Consider the following 15549-nt stretch of genomic DNA (forward strand, 5'->3'; position numbering starts at 1 on the left):
TTTTCAACAGTCCTGTATATAAATAAATTATGAGTAACATGGAAAATATCAAACCATTCCTTTGGCCAATTTAAATAAGAAATATACGTAAATCACTTTAATAATTGTCCAAAAAAAGTGACCACTTGCCCAAACCTGTGTCATAAGCAATTTAATTGTAATTTGAGTTAAAAAATGTAGATAAAATCTTGTCATTGTGCTTTTATTGAAAGTGAAAAAGTGAAAGTGACGTGACATTCAGCCAAGTATGGTGACCCATACTCAGAATTTGTGCTCTGCATTTAACCCATCCGAAGTGCACACACACAGAGCAGTGAACACACACACACACACACACTGTGAGCACACACCCGGAGCAGTGGGCAGCCATTTATGCTGTGGCGCCCAGGGAGCAGTTGGGGGTTCAATGCCTTGCTCAAGGGCACCTCAGTTGTGGTATTGAAGGTGGAGAGAGAACTGTACATGCACTCCCCCCACCCACAATTCCTGCCGGCCCGGGACTCGAACTCACAACCTTTCGATTGGGAGTCCGACTCTCTAACCATTAGGCCACAACTTCCCTTATCCAAATTTTAATAAAACAGCTACAGCAAAAACAAAAACACACACACACACACACACACACACACACACAAAGAAAGAAAGAAAAAACAACAAAAAATAACTGATAGTAAATATACACATCCATACACATTTCCAAAAGCGACAACTAACTCTAGTCTTCCCTATACACAATATTGAACAATTTCCCTTATAGCATATATTCATACAGACAGACAGATGAGTGAAATGTTTTTATGTCCCTAATGGGAAATTGGTCTCCAGGACACCATATTATTTTGTAAAACCCATCTCTTGTATAGAGTACCTGCACAATTTATGCTTCCTTTGTTTTTTCCTGTGCTGGGCCAGAGCAGAGCCAGATTAGTTGAGCCTTCTGATCAATCAATCTCCCAGCACGCTTTGCATGAAGTGACCTTCAGTGATGGCAGAGTACTAGTTCAGTGTGTCATAGTCGGGTCCTCACTATCATGTAATCGACAGAACTGGCGCCAGAGCTAAATTTGAGGTGTGTAACTGGAAGTCCATGTATGTGTGTGTGCTGTTATTCTTATAACACACAATAAGCCATTCATTTTGACCAAATCACATCCTGTCCACTTTCTTGCTAAAGAAACGTCATGTCAGCAGTCGCAAACCATAAACAAGGGGTCAGACGACTGTGAGGTGGGTAAGAGACATGAATGGATGTCATGGCAGTCGTCCAACACACTGTGTTCTTAAATAGATCCTGCACATGCAGTTTAAGGAGACACACCAAATGAGATAAGAAATTACCAAAAGAAATAAAAAAGCTTTAACAAGTTCTATGTTATAATACACATTTTGCTTTCTAGTGCCTTACAATTCAAATAAAGTTCTTGTAAAAAAAATGGTTTATTTTTGTTGAAAATATCATTAACTTGATGAAGGAGTCTCTAGAGTAGCTAACAGCAAAGATTATTGTAAATTTTCATGGGGAAAAATAATAATATACTGTAATAAGAACCAGTGTCTCTGCTTGATCAATTCGCCTTAAGTGTCCGACTTTCATAAGAACCCCTATTTCCCTTCAGTCTCTGAAAATCTGGGTTCAGGAAGGCCAGTTTGGGGAGGAAGTGGTTTTAATTCAATACAACATTAAACTTCACATGAGATTCTTCCTGTCCGAGACCAGAAAGAGCACAGGACCAGGCCGCGAATGGGTGGGTGAGGAAACTCACAGGTCGCTGGGTTCAATGAGGCCCAGAAGGACAACAGGAAGAAGAGGTCAAGATGACTTTGCGGCATTATTCTGTTGAACCAAATGAAAAGTGACAAGCTGAACTTGTCTAATGACAAATAAATCTGTATTTCATTTGTCATTTACATGACAGATTCATCTTGTTATATTGTGGTCATCATTCCATCCAAAAATATCATAGGTTAGTTTACAAGGAACTTTTATTTTGCAGTGCTGACATAAAGCATGTGATTTTACAGCAGAATGACAAATGAGTCTGTACTTCTGATTCATTTGTCATTTTACAGATTCAGCTTGTCATTTTCTTTTCACAATGTCCAAAAACATAGCGGGTTTGCATGTTGTTTATATGCAGATTAATATTGTAGTGCTGGAGTCATACATATGATTTTGCTGCGAAATGGCAAATGAATCTGTTTTTCAGAATCATTCGTCATTACAGTTTCAGCTTGCAATTATTTTTGTCATTCTATCCAAAAACATTATAGGTTTGCATATTGTTTACATGCAGATATATTTTGTAGTTCTAAAGTCATGTATGCAGATTTATCGCACAATGACAAATGAATCTGCATAACAGATTTATTTGTCATTTTACAGATTCAGCTTGTAATTTTCTTGTCGTACTGTCCAAAAACATAACAGGTTTGCATGTTGTTTACATGGAGACCTATTTTGAAGTTCTGGCATCATACTACATACTGGAATGACAAATTAATCTGTATTACTGTATTCCAAAAGCATCATAGGATTGCATGTTATTTCTGTGCAGGTTTATGTTGTAGTGTTGAGATGAAATCTGTATTACAGTATGTATGACAGATTCAGTTCTCATGTGCAAGTTATGTTTTGGTGTTGATGTCGTTCATGCAGTTTCCCTGTAAAATGTCATGTGTATGACGCCAGCACTACAGAATAATGCTGCATAAACAACATGCAAACTTGTGATATTTTTGGACAGTCAAGATGGATTCCACATTAAAAAAAAAAAAATACAGTGATAGATAAAAATGATCCCAAGGAAAGCCTGGCCGTCCAGCCCCAGAAGCACTGCCCGTTGTGTGTGGTTAATGACACACAATTGAGAAGGTAAACAAACCGTCTGGGAACGAATAAATCATTGCACATAGTTCATCAAAGTAAACAACCTGAGGTAAACAGGCAGACAAGGGTTTTCTGTCTCCAGGCAAAATAGCTCCTAAAGATTCAACGTACCATGCCAGAGCCAATTCATGTGATACAGACTCCATTTGATTCGCTCCAGACCTAATCTGTTCAGGATTGCGTGACAGTCCTCTGAGAAAATAAATGATCTGGATCCCGGATTAAACTTGAGCAAACACTTGGAACGGATGGCTAATTTTCCATCCAAAAATGATCAGGCTAAAACTTCACTAAATTTGGAATGTATCTTTTCTGTGTTACAATGGTATTTTGGCTTAGGTGTTTCAAGACATTGCATTCTTTTGGCTACTTAACAATGATTCTATGTCTATCAGAGAGACAAACAGAAGAAGTTTATGGTTTGGAACCAAACATTGCCTGAATGTTGTTTGACCTTTGTCCTTTTCACTGGTCAGTTGCCTAGCAATGAATTTACCTGTAAATGACCCCATGTTGGTGCAGGAACATGAGGGCTGAAGTCACCTCGGCAGCGTAAAACCGGGAACGAGCTTCATCGAATTTGCGTGAACGCTGGATCTGGAACATCAGGTCTCCGCCGTTCACGTAGTCCATGACGAAGAACAAACGGTCCTAAAAAGAAGAAACAGAGGAAACAGGTTCATTGCTTAACTCAATAACTTTGCTAGCAGTTTAATTCGAACAATGTCTTATTGTTCACAAGTAATCTTCTTTAAGCAAACATCACCACACGGACTCAAAGACTTAATTTTTTGTCTACATAGGAATTGGAATTGGAAGGAATTTAAGAGAGAGTAAATGTTTTGATGGACTATCCCTTTATAAGTCATTTGTTCCATTTACATATTAATACAACGACCCATTTGCAACTTTCAAGAACCTTTAACAGGACCATAAAAAGTAATAAAAATCATTAGTTTTTTCAGTTAAGTTCAACTTATCTAAAATCTGTTTCTTATTTTTCATCCCTAAAGGGTTCAGACATAGGGGAATGCACTTTAAAAAGAAAATAACTTTTGAGAAGATTATGAAATCCAACTATTCACTGCAACTGGGGTTAAAAGACAAGGCCGTAGAATAGAATATAAATGTTGGAAAGTTCAGAGTCGATGAGTGAAGACAGCCCGAGAAGCATCCAGCAGCCGTTTTCTGAAATCATGAACCCGTTGCCCTGTACGGCTGAATAGAATATATCTCATTATCTTCAGTGGGTCATGCACATCATTTCAAAGAATCAAGATGTTTATCAAACCCACACAAACTGCAAGTCCAGCTATGTGACTCATGTTCAGCAGACATAAATATCAGTTCAGTAAATATGCTGAATGTAAAAGCACATACACAAAGATATTCATTTGGCTGTAAGGAGAACTCGATTTGCAGCTTTCTGCAAAAACGCACTTAACAGTAGAAAAGGATACTTCAAAGAATTGCGATCTGAACAATTACAAACGAAGTCTCTGAGAAAACAAGAGAAACCCCCCGAATAAACAAAGGAGGATATTTCAGATGCAATGTGAGGGAGTTTGTTGAGTTCATAGTGCGTTTTTTATTTGCATGTTTTGCATGTTGCAGGTCAGAAAATTCTGGAAAATATTTCCTTTAATATTCAGTCAGTTCCATTCAATATTCATTGCCACCTGTTTCTTCCCTCAGAATTTAGACAAGAATGATCAGGAATGATGTGCAGGTGACATTTTCAGCCATTACAGGCCCCATACACCTCACTCACTTTAGTGATATGAATAATATCATATGATAAAAGTTGTTTCTGTGGTTCATTGGTAGAGTATTGTATTAGCAGCACAAAAGGTTGTCAATTCCCAGGGAACACACATACTGGTAAACAAATGTATAGACTGAATGCACTGTAAATCGCTTTGGATAAAAGTGTCTTGTAAATGTAATAATAGGCTGATGTTTTTTAATTGAAATCATGATTTCATTGTAATCTTATGTCTCATGTAATTGTTGGGCCTGTCTGCCCTGCTTGTCCTTTTGCTACGAAAGCGAGTTTAAACAGGATGCTGAAATAGTTTGTTTAAAATGTGCCCAGAGTCACAGCAAAGGCCCACCCAATCAAATGCCAATAAACATTTCCTGCCTCTAATTAGAAATGTACATATACTGGCGTCCCCGTGCCGTGCAAGAGAAAAGGCTCGATCGACAGATAACTACCAAGACCCAACAAGCAGGTCTAACTGAGTGTATCAGCTGGCCTTCATCTGCGCTACATATGAATGAGTGTTAAAGTACGACTTAAGGCTGGAATACACTGCACTTTACTCAGATTTTTGCCCTGATTTACAGTCTGGACAAGTTGACGCTAGTTGCCGAGTCAGTCTCAAGATTTGAGTTGACAGATTTTATAGAAAATCACGTAGTGTAAAATGGTCACAGACTTTAATTTTTAGCTTCAGATTTTGATTCCATCCAGTCTGAGGATATCAGAAAGGTGTAATATTTTGAAAAGATTTAAGAACACAGATTGTTTAATTTTTCACGCGTCTCATAGCAACAACGCACATGTTTCTGCTTGAAGTTCTTGTGCTTGGAACAACTTGAAAGTCAGACTTTAAAAGTAATGTTGTGTATTTCAGCCAGGGATAGTTCACCTAAAAATTGAAATTACCCCATGATTTATTCTCCCTCAAGCCATCCTTCAGAAAGCTTTCGCTACGCCTATGTCCTACATCATCTGCTGAAACGGCACTCTCTTGTGAACGCGCGTACGCCAGTTAGCTGAAGCTACGGATTATGGTTTATAAAGTTTTAAATATGGATATTTTTCTTAACCCTTAAAGACCTAGAACAATTTTGGGGCACCTGACACACCTGCACTGGTGAAGTTGTGGCCCAGTGCTTAGAGAGTTTGACTCCTAACTCTAAGGTTGTGGGTCTGAGTCTCAGGTCGGCAATACCACGACTGAGGTTCCCTTGTGCAAGTCAATGAATCCCCAGCGGCTCCCCGAGAGCTGCAGCATAAATGGCTGCCCACTGCTCTGGTTGTGTGTTCATGGTGTGTGTGTGTGTGTGTGTGTGTGTGTTCACTGCTGTGTGTGCACTTTGGATGGGTTAAATGTAGAGCATGAATTCGGAGTATGGGTCACCATACTTGGCTGTATATCATGTTACTTTTGATTTTCAGACCTATTCTAGCAGTCAGCATCAAGTGCCATATATCATTATAAATAGGAGAACTTGAAGTTTAAGTCTAGCTAATTGGTTGTGGGATTGGGGGGGGACTAAGCATCAACAATAGTGTCTGTTTGACTCAGAGGAAAGAAATGCATTAGTTTCTTCTGATGAATCAATGTTGTCAAAATGTGTTGTAATCACGTAAACTACGGAGCCTCTGAATATCTAAATGAGATATAAGTATCTCTGAAATGCAGAGAATCTCTGCTTTACGGCACTTTTTAAAGCATTCAGGTAGGATTAGCGGTTCCAAATTCATTAAACATTTAAGAAGTGGCTGTCTCAGTCTTTGAGAGTTAACTAAATACATCACTTCATTTTAGAAGGCCATTTTAGAAACCCCAGGAGAGTGTGGAGTACTTTTTATGGTGGATAGATGAGCTTTTCTGAGCATCAAAATCTCATTCACTGCCATTATAAAGTTCGGAAGAGCCAGGACATGTTTTAAATAGAATTCCGATTGTATTTGTCTGAAAGAAGAAAGTCATATACACCTAGCATGGCTTGAGGTTGAGTAAATCATGAGGTTATTCTCATTTTTGGGTGAATTATCCCTTTAACAAAACACACACACAAACACACACACACACACACACACACACACACACACACACACACACACACACACACACACACACACACACACACAAACACGCAAACAATGTTTAAGAAAAAAAAAAAAGCGAGATTTCTTCTGTTAACTGCTGTTGGCTGACGTTGTGCCCCACTTTTCTTTATGGTAATTGTTCCCCAATCCCCACATTGAAATTACCACACTACACACTAGGTTAACAAATGACCAGCTTTGTTAGGCTGATAGCAAGAGGAAATAATTATAATTTCAGTACAGAGTGTATTGTGTGTGTGGCCCTGGACATTAATCAAGAATGTTTATCCAAGTCCCAGCTCATAAGAACCATGCACAGTGGGTCCAGAAGTCTAAGACTACTAATGGAATGGTTTCTGTTTTGCTTGCTTTTCAAATTTGATAAAACATTTTTCAACATAAAACTCAACCTAAAATGTCAATTATTTCATTCTAATTATTGTTTTAAATGTATCGAAATCTTAAATCCAGAACATCCTCGCTTGATTCCAGTTTAATTAATTCACTACAGACAGAGATACAGTAGTATCATATACGCTACACTACCAAATAATTATTGTTTACAGTAAAAACAATTTTATTGTGAATATTAACACTATCTAAAACAATGGTGTACATTTGAAAAAATAATATATATATATATATATATATATATATATATATATATATATATATATATATAAAAACCTTACTTCAGTCTTCAGGGTCATTCTATTCTAATATGCTGATTTTCTCTCTATTTGATGCTTGAGGTTCAGGATCAGGTGAATGCTAGGCGCTGTGAGCTGTATCAGATACTCAAATGATAAGATGATTAATATTATTCAGTACTTAAATGTATAATTGCACTGTAACAAGGACACCTTAAAATAAAGTGTAACGTAATTTGAAAATGTAATTTATTCCTGTGATTCAAAGCTGTATTTTCAGCATCAATCCTCCAGTTTTCAGTGTCACATGAGCCTTCAGAAATCAGTCTAATATGCTGATTTGCTGCTCAAGACACATTTCTCTTTATGATCAATGTTAAATATATTTGTGCTGCTTAATATGTTTCTGGAAATGGTGATCGATTTTTCAGGATTCTTTTTATGAATTGAAAAATCAAAAGAACAGCATTTATTTGAAATTATTCTTTACAATTCCTTACAATTATTTGTAACATACTGAATAAAAGTTGTAATTTCCTAAAAAAAAAAAAACAAATAAAATAGAAAATCGATATGTCTGAATGTTGTTGAATGTGTCGCTAAAATAAAGATTTTCTTGAATAAAACTAAAACACGCCAAAATAACTCCGAAACCTAAAATAGTGATTGTATTCAAATCTGGGACAGTACGTGATCTAATGTAGAAGCTGATGATGATTTAAAATGCATTATTTACAATTACTTTAGCATTTGATCTTGATTTTAGTCAATTAGGCAATCATTTCACAACTATCTCCCAAAAATACACTAGTCTTCAGTCTATTGTAGACCATGCAGAATAGACTCCAGTGAACTGGTGTGAAGTAATAAATACACTGCTACCAGTGACTCTTAACACACACTCCTCTGGCCAAGAAGCTGTCGCTGTTCATTTCCTGATGCTTGTCAATGCAGCAGGAATGTCTCTCTCAGAACAACACACTCTTTACACAGCTTATTTGCAGAAGCCATGTTGCTCTCTCTCTGTGTCCATCATATTGTTTTTAATTGGCCCATTCTGATGCTTTTTCAGGTTTGAGCATATCACTACTGTATGTTTCACATAAAACAGCATGTTTGAGAACACTCAGTCCTGTGAGGAAAGTTTATACAGAGAAAAGCTTATTAAGCTCAGTGTAGCGGACGGGGCATGAAAAAACACCGCTGAGTTAACAGCATGAGGTATTCTGGTGCCTTTACATTCATGAAACCTGATGCTACACAAATATGATAACTACAGGATATTTATACACCTACTGTACTGTAAAATGCAGCTTAACATGTGCTGGGCATGTTTTATGATAAGAACTTATAAAATAAACACTAGAATTTATTGAAAGTTCAGCCATCCATCTGCCTTTGCTTTACACTGCAGAATGCAAATAAAGATGTAAACCGATGCACATAAACATTACAAACTTAAACCCAAAGAAGGAGGTAAAATTCAGCCTTTTCTTAACACACATGCTTGAGGAAATGTCTTTTTCCTGTTGTGGTGCCCGGCTTTGTGTCTGACAGGATTAAAGTGAGGCTCCTTCCTGTAATAGCCGATAAGAACAATTTACAATAATCCAAAGAGGGGAAAATGTCTATAGGTTTCTTTGAGGTATATATAAAAGCAGTATATTTTAAAACCTTTTTCATTTTCAATCCCAAGAGCGTTTAAAACATGCTTTTCTGGAAACATTTATGTTCTTATATTTGTGAAGTAAAAATATTAGCTATACTATTACTAGTGTAACTATTTTCAATGTATACATTTACATAGAATTTACATAGAATATACATTTAAATTTATTTGACTGGGATTCTGCTTTGTCTGTTATCAGTTATTCAACTACTCCGAACTAAACTAAACAGAATAGTTGAATCGATTGGTTGAATTATACAGGATTTCTAGGAGACGTGCGTGTTACATTCTTTAACTTTCTGCCTGGAAATAAATATGACGTGACACCAAACCCCTTCATGCTAGAAGAAAGCCTTCGTGTTTACAACTGTGATAATGAGCGCTAATCAGGATCAACTAAACGCTGGATTTTTATAAGTATGTTACATTTTTAAAGTTTGTGACAATCTTTAAAATACGTCCAAGAGTTTTACACACGGTCTGTAATTGTGGGGACATTTCCACTCCCCTAAACATGATGCGGCATAAACCGAAACATGATTGGTTGCTTTATCTGTCAGTCATATGGCCTCTTGGGCGGTCCTTGCCAGTCAAAGCTGCCAAGGTTCCCAGGCCTTCTGCAGTCAGTCTGAAGGTCTGGCTATGCGAGACTACATACTATGTACTCTTTATAGTAATTAAAATAACTGGGTTATAACTAGGTACTAACACTGAACCTACCTATAAACCTAACCTTAAAGGGATAGTTCACCCAAAAATTTGATGTTCATCTGCTTACCCCCATGACATCCAAGATGTACTGTAGGTGAAATTAAACCCTGCAGCTCGTGATGATACATTGATATGTAAAGACACAAAACAAACTGAACAGTATTTACGTCATCATCCTTCACATGATAAACTTATAATGTTACATGTTATATATATGCCATCATCTAGAAATTCAGTCCAGTTTGCGAAAAAAAAGAAAAAAAAGGTTATTATGTTGCTTGTGAGAACAAGCTGTAGTTGCACATTTAATTATACTCCTCAGGAATATATTCTTGCTTATTACTTTGACAAAGAAAAAGCAGATCAAACAAACAAATGTACAAATCCATTTATCGATCAAGAAAACTATTGCATTAAGGCACTGTAAAGCAAACATGCTGTATTTGATCCATTAACAGAGTCACTTTGCACTTATAAATGGAGATTTAAAGAGACAGTTAACCCACAAATGAAAATTCTGTCATCATGTACTTAACCTCCACTTGTTCTGAACCTGTATGAGTTTCTTTCTTTCTTTCTTTCTTTCTTTCTTTCTTTCTTTCTTTCTTTCTTTCTATTTTGAAGATTGCATTTAACCAAACAGTTGACGGTAGTCATGGAATTTTTAAAAATACTAGCATATTTTTTACTAACAATATTTTTTCTATACTAGAAAATGAGTGGCTAACATCAACTCTTTGGTTACTAACATTCTTAAAAATATCTTCTTTTGTGCTTAACTGAAGAAAGAAACTCTTATAGGCTTGGAAGGACATGATGAAGAGTAAAAAATTGTCACGACTTATGCTGCTGGAAGGAACACGGAGCCGAGGGATAAACGAAACAAGGATTTATTAAATAAAACATAAACAAGGTAAGTCGTAAATAACAGGTGGCAAGAGGCAAGTGGCAAGTAACAGGTGACAAGTAGACAAGTTGACATTTAGACGAGTAGACCCGACAAAACAGAACTGCAAGGACAAGGCTTAAGTAGAAGGGATAATTGGGGAAACACAGGTGGATGGCATGACTAAATTAACAGGGACATGGAACACATGGGGAAATGAAGAGACACACCTGGAAACTAATCAAACCAGACACGGAAGACAGAAACTGGGTCACAGGGGCAAAAACACACAAAATGAGTCCAGGTGTGTGACAGTACTCCCCCCTCCCGGTAGGTGCGTCCTCGCACCGTAGAAACAACAAAGGGAGGCGTGGGTGGGAACTTGGGAGGAGGTTCCGGTGGAGGACAGCCTCCCAGGAGGGGGCCAGCAGACAGGGACTACAGAGGAAGGAGCCAAGGAGGAGATGACGGAGGGAGGAGCCAGGGTGGAGACAGGAAGGATGTGAAGCAGGAGGTACCCAGCAGGACCCAGGCCACAGCCATAACGGCCCAAGGTGGGGCCGACGGTGGAAGGAGCCATGGAGGAGGAATGGTCACTGACTCCAGGGACTCGACCCACGGCAACGGAGCAAGTGGAGGAGGAGCCCGAGGCGGAGACGGAGAGCCGAAGAGCCAGGGTGACGGGGAGGAGCCGGAGGTCCTAGGCGGAACAGATGGCTCTGGTGACTGACGCGGCGATGTGGATCCGGAAGGCCGCGGTGAGGCCAGAGTGACCGAGGACTGAGGTGTAGCCGAGGGGATGAAGGAGCCTGACGGAGCCGGAGGGACGGAGGGATGAGGCGAAGCCGGAGGAGTGGAGTCCCGAGGCATAGGATGGACGACGCCAGACCAAGGCGGAGCCGGAGGGACGAGGGAGCCAGGCAGAGCCTGCGGACTGCCGGGCCACGGCGGAGAGGAAGGAGCTAGGAGCCATGGTGGAGCCGACGGGTCAACGGGCCGAGGCGGAGTCCAGGCCTCAGAGGCTGGAGGCGGAGGTGAGGGAGACGCCGACCAAGGCGTCGCTGGAGGATGGCGGTCCCGCTGAGCTCGCACCACAATGATGGTAGGCTGAGGGCGAGCAGAGGGGCAGCCAGACGACAGCGGAGGAGGAGGCAGGAGTGGGTGGGAGGGTGGGAATTTTGGAGGAGCAGGCATTGGAGTAAGCTCTGGGGCTGGAGCCCTTCCTGGGCTTAACGGAGGATCAGGAGCCCGTCCTGGGCTTAACGGAGGATCAGGAGCCCGTCCTGGGCTTAACGGGGGTTCAGGAGCCCGTCCTGGGCTTAACGGGGGTTCAGGAGCTCGTCCTCGGCTTAACGGGGGATCAGGAGCCCGTCCTGGGCTTAACGGAAGATCAGGAGCCCTTCCTGGGCTTAACGGAGGGTCAGGAGCCCGTCCTGGGCTTAACGGAAGATCAGGAACCCTTCCTGGGCTTAACGGGGGTTCAGGAGCCCGTCCTGGGCTTAACGGGGGTTCAGGAGCCCGTCCTGGGCTTAAAGGAGGATCAGGAGCCCGTCCTGGGCTTAACGGAAGATCAGGAGCCCTTCCTGGGCTTAACGGAGGATCAGGAGCCCGTCCTGGGCTTACAGGAGGATCAGGAGCCCGTCCTGGGCTTAACGGAAGATCAGGAGCCCTTCCTGGGCTTAACAGAGGATCAGGAGCCCGTCCTGGGCTTACAGGAGGATCTGGCATAGGTGCATTGGAAACCCCCTCATTTTGACCCATTTGGCGCTCCACATTTTGCTCCCTCGTGGTGGGCAGTGTCGCCGGCTCTCGCACCTGGTCTGACGGGTTGCTCTCTGGCTCTCCGTCATCGGTGGGCTCGGGCTTATGCCCCGTACCGTGGGGAGATTGTAGGCTGGGCTCTGGGTCCAGAGTGGACCTGGCGAGATCCTCCATTGGGCCGACCGTGAGAGGTGACCCATTTCTCACCAGATTCCACTCTATAAAGGCGGCGAAATCCTCCCGAGGACCATCTTCGGGCGACAACGCTCTGCACCTAGGGTTCAGGCTGGCGTGATAAAAGGTGCAGAGCGCGTGGTCCGGGTAGCTGGTGGCATTAGCTAGCCAGAGAAACCGTCTGGTATGGTCCTCGAGAGACAGTCCCTCCTGCTCCAGCAGGAGGAGGAGGTATTCGGGGCGATAGAGGGGATCCATGAAACACTACGGAAAGAAAAAAGACTGTGAAAAAAAAAACGGAAAACAAAACGGAGGGAAAACACGCAGTTTTTAACTTTTTCAGGTCGGGTCTTCTGTCACGGCTTATGCTGCTGGAAGGAACACGGAGCCGAGGGATAAACGAAACAAGGATTTATTAAATAAAACATAAACAAGGTAAGTCGTAAATAACAGGTGGCAAGAGGCAAGTGGCAAGTAACAGGTGACAAGTAGACAAGTTGACATTTAGACGAGTAGACCCGACAAAACAGAACTGCAAGGACAAGGCTTAAGTAGAAGGGATAATTGGGGAAACACAGGTGGATGGCATGACTAAATTAACAGGGACATGGAACACATGGGGAAATGAAGAGACACACCTGGAAACTAATCAAACCAGACACGGAAGACAGAAACTGGGTCACAGGGGCAAAAACACACAAAATGAGTCCAGGTGTGTGACAAAAATGACATAATTTTCAGTTTTTTATTAGCATGCATATTAATAGCATATTGGCGGTTTATTAGTACTTATAAAGCACATATTAACGACTTATTCTGCATGACTATATTTTTGATCCCTTAATCCACCATGTACCTAAACTTAACAACTAACTTACCAACTATTAATAAGCATCAAATTAGGAGTTTGAGGGAAAACTCTTAAAGGGTTAGTTCACCCGAGAATGAACATTTGTCCATCTTCTACTCACCCTCGAAGCATCCTAGGTGTGTGTGACTTTCCTCTTTCAGAATAATCCAATCGAAGTTACATAAAAAATTGTCCTTGCTCTTTCAAGCCTTTCAATTGGGGTAAGTGGGTGTTTGTTGTCAACTGTTCAGAAGATGGGAAATAAAGTGCGAGCATCTATAATAAAACATACCCCACATGGTTCTGGGGGGTGAATAAAGACCCCCAGTACCGAATCCATGCGTTTTTGTAAGATAAATATCCAGATTTCAAATGTAATAAACACTTTTTTCTAATATTTGCTGACTGGTGGTGACTGGAAGACATATGCGTCGCCCGTGCCTCTGGGAAATGTAGGAGTAAAGGAACCAATGTTTCTTTACTTTAGCAAAGGAAAACCAGTTTCCTCTAGGCTTATTTCGAAATCCTCTGGTGATAACTCAGATTGGATTATTCTGAAAGAAGAAAGTCACACACACCTAGGATGCTTCAGGGGTGAGTGGAAGATGGACAAACTTTCATTCTCAGGTGAACTAACCCTTTAACTCTTAGTTAATAGTGAATATGAAATTTTGCAGAATTTTCATTTTTGGGTGAACTGTCCCTTTAAGGACTGTAACTCAAAGCATGCATCTGTGATATGTGTGGAGCATGTGTATTCGGTGTCTTCTTCAGCTGAAGTCCAGACAGGTATGGCTGCCTAGATGTCACGGCTCAATCTGACTGCAATTAATGGAGCGACTACAAAACATAAATGTAAGGGATCCTGGCCAAGACATCTGGGAATGCTTTAACCTCAAAGCCCTTGGTTAAGATGTTAAGTGTAAGAGTATAAACTAACCAGATTGGAACAAGTGTTCAAAAGAACTTTGAGAACATCATCCAAAAAAGGGGGAAAAATAATTTCACTATAAACAATCTTAGAACTTATTTTTCTCCCTCTCTCACTGCTTGAAGTTCTTCAGCTCCATAAGTTTTCATATGTGCTTTGGCTGCTTGTATAATGTTATTTACATTGCTTAGCTGTATAATTACGTGGATACGAGCTGTACTGTGATCCTGAGGCTGATTGCGGTCTGAAAATCATGATAAAACTGCTCATGTCATGCCTTCACTTTATAAATAAGGCACCTCCTCTGAAACATTAACATTTATGCTTTTGGCTACCAATTTTATCTAAAAAGGCAGCTTGCATTCATGGCATGCATTTATTATTGAGTGTTCCAATTTTTTAATTTTTTGGAAAGATTTCATTTTCAACATTCATACATAATGTGTTTTGAAGGGGAAAGATACATACTTCTACAAAAAAAGAAAAAGAGAAAAAAATAAATAAATAAATAATAATAATAATAATAATAATATATGGAGTATAAGTACTGTATATAAGTATAAGAAGCCCTATAGACTAGTTTCAGATTTTGAACAGTATTGTTGTTTTCATATCTCTGGAACACTGGAAAATGAGTTTTGATAGTTATTAAGAACTTTCATAAGAACTTTAATTTAGTTATTTAAACTGATTTAGTTACACTTTGGGACTTTTTATTAGTGAAAGTAAAAAGGTTATTAAAACCGTGAAAAACACCAAAATTTGAACATAAAATCTCGATTTATGGACACATTATATATAAACAAAATTTACACTACCATTAAAGATTTTGAAGATTCATTAAAGGTTCTTTTTTTTGTTTTTCTTTTTTTTATTAATAGTTTTATTAATCAAGGATGCAATAAATTCATAAAGCATTTACAATGCTACAAAATAATTATATTTCAAACAAATGCTATTCTTATAAACTGTCTATCCTCAAAGTTTCTTAAAATATTTTTTAAGAAATAAGATAAGCACAACACAACTGTTTTCAACATTGACAATAATGAGAAATGTTTCTTGAGCAGCAAATCATCATATACTGTAAGAAAGATTTCTGAAGGATCATGTGAAACCGAAGACTGGACTGCATGCTAAAAATACAGCTTTGTGTCACAGGAATAAATTATATTTGAAAATATAT

At 39.7% G+C, this 15549-nt stretch overlaps 1 protein-coding gene across 2 annotated transcripts in view; it reads right to left on the minus strand.

The window, feature by feature from the left end:
* LOC132110918 (protein kinase C epsilon type) overlaps positions 1-15549 on the minus strand; it is a 105623-nt gene that overhangs the window by 20760 nt on the left and 69314 nt on the right. For both annotated transcript variants that reach the window (XM_059518024.1, XM_059518023.1), the window contains exon 11: positions 3384-3538. In XM_059518024.1, coding sequence (XP_059374007.1) covers positions 3384-3538 — 155 coding nt within the window. The remainder of the gene's footprint in view (positions 1-3383; positions 3539-15549) is intronic.

Source organism: Carassius carassius, chromosome 30 (genome assembly GCF_963082965.1).
Source record: "Carassius carassius chromosome 30, fCarCar2.1, whole genome shotgun sequence".
Taxonomy (NCBI): Eukaryota; Metazoa; Chordata; class Actinopteri; order Cypriniformes; family Cyprinidae; genus Carassius; species Carassius carassius.